The 11,293-nt window shown below is 51.2% G+C and overlaps 1 protein-coding gene across 5 annotated transcripts in view; it reads right to left on the bottom strand.

Annotated features, from left to right (window-relative positions):
* Positions 1–3,832: 3,832 nt before the first annotated feature.
* RNLS (renalase, FAD dependent amine oxidase) overlaps positions 3,833–11,293 on the bottom strand; it is a 154,961-nt gene continuing 147,500 nt past the window's right edge. For all 5 annotated transcript variants that reach the window (XM_064144985.1, XM_064144988.1, XM_064144984.1 and 2 more), the window contains one exon: positions 3,833–4,995. In XM_064144985.1, coding sequence (XP_064001055.1) covers positions 4,765–4,995 — 231 coding nt within the window. In that variant the 3' untranslated portion in view covers positions 3,833–4,764. The remainder of the gene's footprint in view (positions 4,996–11,293) is intronic.

The raw sequence follows: 11,293 nt of genomic DNA, 5'->3' as shown, positions 1-11,293 counted from the left end.
TATTTATATGGTTTCTGACCGGTTGTTGCCTAGAAGCTCTTAGTACAAGGAGATGCTGGTAGATGTGCTGAGGATACATCCCAGCTGGTGACAAGAGGGTCTCACCAACACTGCAGCCCAAGAGATGAAAGAAGAGCTTTCCAAACAGCTTCATTCTGTAGCATCTCCATTGGGGGTTGGGGCCTCTTATGCCATTTCAGCTTCGCGGACAGGCTGTGTGGTGGCTGGGGTTGAGGTTCAGTAGCAGGGAAGCGGGCTACTGACAAGACTCCTGTAAGAAGCTTCAAGGAGCTACCCTGGCTCCAAACAGGACTTACCTCTGGCCAAGGTCAAGCCAATCAGCACCTCTGCAAGAACATATTTAAGAGGGACAAAACCTTTTGGACAATTTCCTTTTGTGTTGGGAGCTATTTGTGCTGGAGGAGGGTAAGATGTAGTAGAGACCATCATGGAGACACTATTGGTCAGTGATGAAGGAGGGAGGCACAGTGGAGCCATGCTCATGGTGAGATGGCAGACTAAGCTCTTCCAGTCCTTATTGATCAACAATTGAGGCAGAATTCCATCTGGAATTGTGGAGCAGGGGCCTGATTCCAAAGATTTCCATAACTCTGAGAGATGCTTTATGCTGCATTCATTTACTGCTGGGAGAGCCACAGCCTGTGGAAAGACTGGTAGGAAAAATTTGTGAAAGACTGTTTCCCATAGAGGGAAGGATTCATGTTGGAGAAGCCTATGTGGGAGGGGAGAAGTAGGAGAGGACTGTGTGGAGTTTCCTCCCCAAGGAGGAAGAAAGAGGAGAACCAATGTGGGATGAACTGGGACTGATCACAAACCCCATTCCCCAGTCCCTGTGCCACTCTGGAGGAGGTGATAGCTGAGCTGGGTGTGGCAAAAAGGGAAGGGTGGGCAAAAGGTGCATTTAAGATACAGTTGTGGCTCTCACTGCCCTGCTCTAACTAAACTGGTTAAACTAAACTAAATTGGTGGTGGCTTTGTTTAAATGAAATTGATTTTGTTTCCTCAAGTCAAGTCTGTCCTTTGCCTGTCATGGTAACTGGTGAGTGAGGCCTCCTTGCCTATTGTCTTGACCCACCAAGCTCAACTCAGTGCTTTTTTTGTTGTTATAGCAGCTGAACTATGGTTGTAACAGAGGCCTGTGCACCAAGCCAAGCCTTAGGGAAGGCTGTGCTGCATGCCAGACCAAAGCAAGACTTGTTAGGAGAGAGGCAAATCAGAGCATGCTCATACCTGCAGAAAATTTCTCCAAACTAGAAAGCAGTTGGCATGGATGAGGTTCACTTTTGACCTAACCAAGTAAATATTTTACATGTTCCTCTTAAAAATGACCCACTCCTAGGTCAGGGTTCTTGAGAGACTTGCATGTCTGCTGTACTTCAACAATGCACCTAGATTGCACATGCAGGGAAGTTTGCAAGATGACTGCCCAAATACTGGTGTCTGCTCAAGAGTGGCAGCCCTGTCTGCAAGGCAGGGACAGTGCCCTGTGCAAAGACAGTTTTCAGCTGATAGAGCTGAGAGATGCCTCTGGAGGTTGCTCTAATGAAAGCTCAGCCTTAAGTTCAGAGCCTTCGTCAGGGAAGTGCAAAGCACTTCTTCAAACACCAAGCAAGTCACTATCTTTCTGCTGGCCAGCTGTAGTAGTCCACTTTTTGACCTCAAGGGTCAGTCACCAGAATCCAGGCTGTAGGAGGGGTAAGCCTGGCTCTGCCACAGCTCTAAACTGGTTTGATGAAGAGATTAAACCTTACTTTGAGTTGGTTTAGGGTCATCTTCCTTCCCCAGGTGCTGGTACAGGGCTTGTGGGTCATAGCTCTGATTTCCTGGAGGCGCGGTTGATTTCCCTTCAGTTCTATGGTCTAGAAAGTCATCCATGGGGATGAGCTTTGGGGTTTGGGGTCTTATGCCTTCCTTGCAAACCCCAGAGCTCCTCATGGTACAGCCTGATGAGTCTGGGTGATGCAGCACTGCTACTGCTTCAACCACTGGGCTGTGAAATGGAGCTTCTGTACTGTCCCAGCTCTGATCATGCAGGCTGGATGAGGCCTTGGGCAACCCAGTCTATCTGAGAGGCACACCTGCTCATGGCACAGTGCATTTCAACCTAAGCCACTCTACCATGATTCTTTGGTTCCCAGTTTAGCTTGATCTTGTGCCATGGGACTTGTTTCATTTTCTGTCATCCCAAGACAGCAAAGTTTGCAATGCTTCACAGTTTTCCTACAAAAAATAGCTACTGGAATGAGGGGGGAAAAATATCCTGTTGGAGGGGAATGAAGGCTCATCTGCCAACACCACCCATGGAAACCCCAGTCCCTATGAACCTTCATGCTCTAGCCTAAATGGTCCCCAGAGGAGATAATACTGGTAACAAATTGAAGTGAGATAAACAAGATGAAAAGTTGAGTCCTTGCTTCTGACTCAGAGTGGCCCCTCCAAAAGTATCTCTTCCAAGTGGCATTATGCAGATATCCTGCTAGGGGAAACAATGCACAGCAGTGCAAGCACCTCCCAATGGTCATGTCTTGTGGGATCCACTCCTCTTCTGCCTGAAAGCAGGGATGTTCTATCATCTACCTGGGCTGCAGCACATGAGGGCTGTGCCCCAGAGATGTCCAGACGTGTCCTGTGATCTCTGTGAGCTCTTTGGAAGAAGCTCTCCTTTCAGCAATCAAAGACATGGATTTTCCACTCACAGCATCAGAAAAGCAAGAAGCCAGGACTATGCAAACTGTTCACCAGTGACCTGGCTGAGGGTGCATGAAAATCAACCCTTTCTGCCTTCCTAAAGCTTCCTTGGAGCACGGCTCTAAGGTTGGCTCTATACAGAATCACAGAATGGTTTGAGTTGGAAGGGACATTTAAAGCTGATCCAGTCCAACCCCCTGCACTCAGCAGGGCCATCCCCAACTGGAGCAGGTTGCTCACGGCCCCAGACAACCTGACCTGCAATGGTGCCAGTCATGGGGCAGCTCCAAACTCTCTGGGCAACCTGGGCCAGGCTCTCCCTACCCTCAGTGTCCAACATTTCTCCCTTCTCTCCACTCAGTCTCCTTCTTTCAGTTCAAACCCTCCCCCCCTTTGTGGTGGTTTGAAACAGCTCAAAGCTTCCTGACAGCAAGAGAGAGGTGTGGATGGAAATATCTTGATGCATTCTGAGTTGGAGGTCAGTGGGATCTTTGTGAACACAATTTTGAAGAACCCTACCTAGCTTCTATGGGTTTAGCTCTTGCAAAATATTGAGAGCTGAAATCTAGAGAAAGACACAAAACCACCAAATCCCAGCATGATGGGGATTGGAAGGGACTTCTGGAGATCAACCAGACCAACCCCCTGCCAGAGCAGGGCACCCACAGCAGCTGACCTAGCACCACAATGCCCAGCTGGGCTTGGAAGTATTCCAGACAAGGAGAATCCACAACCTCTCCGGGCAGCCTGCTGCTGGCTTCCATCACCCTCACACCAATCTACTTTCTCCTTCTGCTCACATGGAACCTCCTGGCTTCCACTTTGTGCCCACTGTCCCTTGGCCTGGCCCTGGGCACCACTGGCAAGAGCCTGGCCCCAGCCTCCTGCCCTCTGCTCTTTAGATATTGATCGGCATTGAGAGGATCTTCTCCTGGCCAAAAGAAGACTTCAATTTACAGAGAGGTCTTGCTCTTTGACTCTTATTTCTTCTTCCACTTGAATTTGAATTTTAGGGCTCCTTCCACATAAGACAACTGTTTCTTGGACCAAATGCTTGCTGAAAGGAGAAGGAGCAGAGAAATCTGAGTGCTAATCAAGGAAATATTCAAGCATTGTTCACTTCAGCACCTTTATTAGATCTCTCTTGCTGTCAATATCAGAGCTCAATTTCCCTTCCGCTAGACTCAGGACAAATAAATGTGAGGACAAAAAAAATTCTGAGCTGTGTTCACTTGCTTTGCATTCTTTCCATTCTTGGAGAGGCTGGAAGGAGGAGTGGGCTCAGTTTCCATGGGCACACAGAGAAACAGCATCTGAGCAGAGTTATAACAATTGAACAAGTAAAAAATTGCATCTAGTGGTTATGGTTATGAAGAATCTTTATCTCTTGCACATATGAAGCATTCACAGATTTTGTAAAGACAGGAAAAAAAGACTCAAGTTTCATGAAAAACATAGAAGAAGTAAAAGTCAGACCAAGAGCTGGAAATGCCACCCAATGTTGACAGCAACTCTGCCTGCTCAGAGTGAGGATCCAAGCATCAGGCGTGTGGGCACAGGTCCAAATCCATTTGTGCCATCTCACATCTCACCTGCTCTGGATGTTACAGGAGAATGTGGCATTTGGGTGAGTGGAGAGAAGCAAAAGCACAAGGAGCAACTGGTGGTGGATCTGTATTAACTCTCTGTTCCAGCTCAGGGTGGAAGAACATGGTAGAGGTCCATTGCAAGGTAATTTGTCTGACCAAGACTTTGCCAGCAAAACTGGATTCAGGCTGCAACTGGAGATGCCACTGCCATCAGCTAAGGGGAAGGGCTTGGCTGTCTTTCAAAGGAAAGGCCCAGCTGCACCCAAGGAAAAAGGCTTGGCACACAAACCAATCCTGTCACCTGGGGGGATGCCAGCCTTCGACACCTCACCAAATGGGTCGGGTGGAAGACATCTGTGTGACTGTGGTGTGATCATTATGGATACAGAGCAATGTGTTGTGAGATGATTAACCTCCTATTTTGTGCTTCTCCAGCAAGAGCTACAACCAGTTCCCATCTTCTCTGTCATTTTGCTTCTTGCTCCATACTCCAGCATTGGTGTTTTACCCAGGTTGCATTTTTTCTGGAGCTTGGTGGTGGATGGTGGAAGACATAACCAGGTGGATGGATGACGGCAGAGCAGCAGATGTAGTTTAATTTGATTTCAGCAAAGCATTTGACACTCTCTCCCACTGCATCCTCGAGCTCAACTGAGGCAGTATGGTCTGGGCGGTCAGGCAGTGAGGTGGGGCTGAACTGGTTGAAGAACAGAAGTCAGAGAGCTGTGGTCAGTGGGACAGAGTCTAGCTGGAGGCCTGTGTCTGGTGATGTCCCTCGGGGGCCAGTACTGGCACCAGTGCTGTGCAATCTGTTCATCAAGAACCTGGATGAGGGCACAAAGGGCACTGCCAGCACCAAACTGAGTGCAGTGGCTGGGAACACCTCGGGTTCTGCTGCCATTCAGGCAGACCTAGGCAGGCTGCAGAGCTGGGCAGGGAGCATTGGAATGAAATCCAACAAGGACAAAGGCAGAGCGGCAGCTAGGGAAGAACAACTCCATGGAGCAGTAGAGGTTTGGGACAGAGGAGAGGGACCTGGGGGTGCTGGTGGACAGAAGGATGCCCAAGAGCCAACAATGGACCCTTGTGGCCAAGAAGGTCAAGGGCACCCTGGGGTGGGTTAGAAGGGGAGTACCTTTCCCTGAGCACAGAGCCGTAGCCAAGAAATGAAAACATTGGCATTTCAGCTTCCACTTGCTGAACTTCAGCATCATCCCAGTCAGCCTTCCAGAAAAGCACCAAGGCACAGTGGTTAAACCCAGAGATGCTACCATGTATGTCTTGCTGTCCAATATGGGATAGAAGGACAGATCTGCTTCAGCATGTGAGCTGTACAATGCTGGCTTCATCTCCCCAGGCTGTTATTTAATGCTTGACAGGTTTATACCTGTCTGAGGGACAGCAACCAAACTGCTTCTGATGAAAAATAGGAGTCCTACACACGAGGATGTTTAGAATCCTGGAATGGGTTGGGTTGGAAGGGACCTCCAAGCCCATCCAGCTCCAACCCCATGCCATGGGCAGGGACACCTCCCACCAGCCCAGCTTGCTCAAGGCCTCATCCAGCCTGGCTGAGAACACCTCGGGGAGGGGCCAAACACAGCCTCCCTGGGCAACCTGTGTCAATGTCTTCCCACCCTCACTCTCAGCAATTTCTTCCTCATCTCCAGCTCAGAGCCAGTGTCCTTCATCCTGGCACCACAAAGTCCCCTCCAACTGAACCCATTCAGTGAAAATTGCCTATTTCATAAAATCCCCAAGTGGCAAAGTACCAGAAAGCTGTGAGAGCACTCAGGTGATGTTTCCCTTCCCATATTTTTGGCCCAAGTTCAATACAGAGCTTAGTGGCTTTGCACACACAACCACTGTCATGTTCTTGTGACACAGGAAGCCAAAGAGGTGCTCCCCTGTGTAGGGCAACGTGCAGGAGTAAGTTCTGCTTCACATCCTGGTTTGAGTTGAACTTTTCATGATGGAGCCCAGAGTTCAGAGGCAGAAGGGTGGAAAAATAAAGCCCCCAGATTCATGTGAAACTGCAAGAAGCTGTTGTACTTCAGAAAATCTATGTTCTTATGTCTCTGAGTGCAAGAACCAGAGGACATCTCACAATCCAATTGCTCCTGAACTGAAGCAGTGAGCAATAGCCACGAGATAGAAGCTGCTACCACCAAAGTGCTGAATAAGCAGAGAAAGAACTGTGGCCTGCAAGGTGTTCACAGCTTCTTTTGCCAGCAGAGAAGGGTCTCAGACTTCTGGGAGATTCACTCAGTGCCATTTGGCTCCACATCAGAGATGAGGGTTTCAGAATTACTCACAGCCCCATGCTAATGAATCTAAAGTCCTGAAACCTCAGTGACAAAGTCACAGCACATTAGGGGTGGGAAAGGGTAGGAGGCCTTCAGAGATCATCCAGTCCAACCCCCCTGCCAGAGCAGGGTCACCCAGGGCAGGGCACACAGGAACACATCCAAGTGGCTTTGGATGTCTCCAGAAAAGAAGACTCCACAACCTCTCTGGGCAGCCTGCTCCAGGCCTCAGGCACCCTCACAGGGATAAAGTTTCCCCTCCTGTTCCCAGGGCACCTCCCCTGCTCCCGCTGGCACCGGTGCCCCTTGTGCTGTCCTTGGCCACCCCTGAACAGAGCCTGGCTGTGTCCTCCTGACACTGCCCTGCACATCTTCAGCACAGCACTGAGGGCAGCCCTCAGGCTCCTCTGCTGCCAGCTCCCAGCCCCAGCTCCCTCAGCCTGGCCTCACAGGAGATGTTCCACTGCTTGCAGCAGCTTGGGGGCTCTGGGCTGGACTCTCTCAAGCAGTTCCCTGAGGTCCTCCTTGATCTGAGTGGCCTAGAAGTGGTCACAGGATTCCAGCTGTGGCCTCAGCAGGGCAGAGCAGAGGGGCAGGAGAACCTCACTTGACCTGCTCACCACTCCCCTTCTAATCCACCTCAGGATGCCCTTGGCCTTCTTGGCCACAAGGGCACATTGCTGGCTCTTGGGCATCCTTCTGTCCATCAAGACTCCCAAGTCCTCCCCTATCTTGCGGCTTTGTCCCCTCATAAGAGGTCTACAAGCAGATGACTTTGAAAGATTTGTTTTCCAATTTGATGACAATCTCATTCCAGTTGTTTGTGAGTCCCTGCTTTAGCCATACTGGTTTTCTCACAGCTGGTGATAGCACAAGTCACCCAAACCACCTCAGCACTTCCCTATAAGGAGGCAATGGTGCCTTTGTTCTTATCAGAGGCCCTCGCTCCAAGAAGGACATTGAGGGGCTGGAGCAGGTCCAGAGAACGAGTAACAAGATGAAAGGAAGTGGCCTCAAGTTGTGCCAGGGGAGGGTTAGGTTGGACATTAGAAAAAACGTCTTCCCTGAAAGGCTTCTCAGCCACTGGCACAGGCTGCCCAGAGAGGTCTCTGAGTTGACACCCCTGGAGGTGTTTAAAAGAGGCAGAGATTTGGTGCTGAGGGCCACAGTTTAGCCCTAGCCTTGGTAGAGTTAGAACAAGGGTTGGACTCGGTGATCTTAAAAGGCTTTCCCAACCAAGAGAATTATTCTGTGATGCCAATTATTGATTGTATGACACCTCACTCGTTACCCACTCACTGAAAAGACTGCTGCATAGTATCAGAGCTTCTAATTCAACTCAGCCGGGGACCAAAGAGGCTTTGGTGCAGAGTATTTGGGAAATGTGGCATGGTCCTCCTGACACTGCCCTGCACATCTTCAGCACAGCACTGAGGGCAGCCCTCAGGCTCCTCTGCTGCCAGCTCCCAGCCCCAGCTCCCTCAGCCTGGCCTCACAGGAGATGTTCCACTGCTTGCAGCAGCTTGGGGGCTCTGGGCTGGACTCTCTCAAGCAGTTCCCTGAGGTCCTCCTTGATCTGAGTGGCCTAGAAGTGGTCACAGGATTCCAGCTGTGGCCTCAGCAGGGCAGAGCAGAGGGGCAGGAGAACCTCACTTGACCTGCTCACCACTCCCCTTCTAATCCACCTCAGGATGCCCTTGGCCTTCTTGGCCACAAGGGCACATTGCTGGCTCTTGGGCATCCTTCTGTCCATCAAGACTCCCAAGTCCTCCCCTATCTTGTGGCTTTGTCCCCTCATAAGAGGTCTACAAGCAGATGACTTTGAAAGATTTGTTTTCCAATTTGATGACAATCTCATTCCAGTTGTTTGTGAGTCCCTGCTTTAGCCATACTGGTTTTCTCACAGCTGGTGATAGCACAAGTCACCCAAACCACCTCAGCACTTCCCTATAAGGAGGCAATGGTGCCTTTGTTCTTATCAGAGGCCCTCGCTCCAAGAAGGACATTGAGGGGCTGGAGCAGGTCCAGAGAACGAGTAACAAGATGAAAGGAAGTGGCCTCAAGTTGTGCCAGGGGAGGGTTAGGTTGGACATTAGAAAAAACGTCTTCCCTGAAAGGCTTCTCAGCCACTGGCACAGGCTGCCCAGAGAGGTCTCTGAGTTGACACCCCTGGAGGTGTTTAAAAGAGGCAGAGATTTGGTGCTGAGGGCCACAGTTTAGCCCTAGCCTTGGTAGAGTTAGAACAAGGCTTTCCCAACCAAGAGAATTATTCTGTGATGCCAATTATTGATTGTATGACACCTCACTCGTTACCCACTCACTGAAAAGACTGCTGCATAGTATCAGAGCTTCTAATTCAACTCAGCCGGGGACCAAAGAGGCTTTGGTGCAGAGTATTTGGGAAATGTGGCATGGTCCTCCTGACACTGCCCTGCACATCTTCAGCACAGCACTGAGGGCAGCCCTCAGGCTCCTCTGCTGCCAGCTCCCAGCCCCAGCTCCCTCAGCCTGGCCTTGCAGGAGATGTTCCACTGCTTGCAGAAGCTTGGGGGCTCTGGGCTGGACTCTGTCAAGCAGTTCCCTGAGATCCTTCTTGACTTGAGGAGCCCAGAAGTGGACACAAGATTCCAGCTGTGGCCTCAGCAGGGCAGAGCAGAGGGGCAGGAGAGCCTCTCTGGACCTACTCACCCCAGAGCAGAAGCTGTGCATCTGAACTGTCCCTCCTGCCATTTCATCAAGATTCTGAGGTGAAAAACTCTGAACCTCAGTGTTTTACAGCCCAGGTCCTGCCAGGTGGCACACACAGGGGCCATGCTGGAGTGCTGCCTGCTGTGTGCCATGTCCAAGGCTGCCAGCAGCCATACTCAGACACAGTGAAACCAAGGGAATCAAGCTGTGTGGTGTAGCTGACATGCTAGAGAGAAGCTATGCCCTCCAGAGGGGCTTGGACAGGCTGCAGAGGTGAGCCCAAGCCAACCTCGTGAAGGTCAGTAAGGCCAAGTGCAGGTCCTGCAGCTGGGTCAGGGCAATGCCAAGCACAAATGCAGGACAGGTGAGGAGTGGCTGACAGCAGGCTGGAGGAGAAGGCCTTTGGGGGTGTCAGTTGGTGACCAACTGCCCAGGAGCCAGCACTGGTGGCTGGCAGCCCAGAGCCAGCTGTGTGCTGGCAGTAGCCAGAGCAGGGAGAGCAGCAGCACAGGGAGGGGATTCTGTTCCTCTGCTCTGCTCTGCTCAGACCCCACCTGCAGCACTGCAAACAGCTCTGGGGCTCACAGCACAAGAAGGGCCTGTAGCTGCTGGAGAGGCTCCAGAGGAGGCCACAGAGATGATGAGAAGGCTGGAGAAGCTTCTCTGTGGGGACAGGCTGGGAGAGTTGGGACTGTTGAGGCTGGAGAAGAGAAGGCTCCAGGCAGACCTTAGAGCAGCCTTCCAGTACGTGAAGGGGTTCCAGGAGAGCTGGGGAGGGACTTTTGTCAAGAGCTGGAAGTGCCAGGATGAGACAGAATAGATTGAAGCTTTAGGAGGGGAGATTGAGAGTGGAGATGAGGAAAAAATTCTTAGCAGTGAGGTCTCTTCCAATCGCTAAAGTTGTGTGATTCTGTGACTCTGTGTGATGCTGGCACAGGTTGCCCAGGGAGTCTGTGGATGCCTCCTCCCTGAAGGTGTTCAAGGCCAGGTTGGACAAACCTTGAGCAACCTGGGCTGGTGGGAGGCATCCCTGAATATGGCATAGGGTTGGCTAGATGGTCTTTGAGGTCCCTTCCAACACAACCCACCCCACTCTGTGATTCTGTGCCACAGTCTGAGACAGTCATAGGGTAGCCGTCTCTGCTGTGCTGACCTTTGGGTGGCTGCCAACTGTGCTGGCTTTCTTCTCCCTGCCTCACAGGTTACGACAGCTGTAAACATCCCTGTCATAAAGACACAATTGTCATACCCTATCGAATTCCCTTTCAGAATCAGTCTAAAGTGGCTTAGGTGGCCTAAGAGGCTGGGCAAACAAAGCCTGTCTGTGCCCTCCTGGCCACCTGGACACTGTCAGGTGTGGGAGCACCAGGGACTGCTGCACAAAGAGAGCTGTCTCTAGTGCTCTCGCTGCCCCTCCAGGCAGAGTCCATCCCAGCGTTTTTAACACCCATTCTGCACGATGAAAATAGCAATCCTATTCCCTCTTCCCAGCCCTAATTTTCCCCTGGGTGCAGGAGCAGAGGGTGGGGAGGATGCGGACAGGAAGTGGCCGAAGCCTGTGGTTGAATTCCCGTTTGGAAAGCATCCAGAGAGGAGCACCAAATATTAGTAAACACAGCAGGAAGTATTTCCGTGCTTGGATACTGCTCTGCTCCTCAGTGGCAGCAACCTCCAGTGGTTTCCACTACAGAGAGACCCACTCAGGCACTTTGCTGAAGCTGGTGTAGCTCGGATCTTGGACCATCTTTGGATCCTGGACCCCCTTCAGATGCTGAACTTCAAACTGAGGTCTCTCCGGGTACACATGCTGCATCACCTGACAAGGGGCAATGGGGGCAAGCTAGAGCACAACGCAAGGAAAAGCTTTGTCTCACTGTGGGGACGCTGGAGGCCTGGAGCAGGCCACACAGAGAGGTTGTGAAGTCTCCTTCTCTGGAGACATTCCAAACCTACTTGGATGTGTTCTTGTGTGCCCTGCCCTGGGTGATCCTGCTCTGGCAG

This window comes from Pogoniulus pusillus, chromosome 6 (genome assembly GCF_015220805.1).
Source record: "Pogoniulus pusillus isolate bPogPus1 chromosome 6, bPogPus1.pri, whole genome shotgun sequence".
Lineage (NCBI taxonomy): Eukaryota > Metazoa > Chordata > Aves > Piciformes > Lybiidae > Pogoniulus > Pogoniulus pusillus.
The sequence above is the reverse complement of the archived record's forward strand: the minus strand, read 5'-3'. Positions and strand labels throughout refer to the sequence as shown.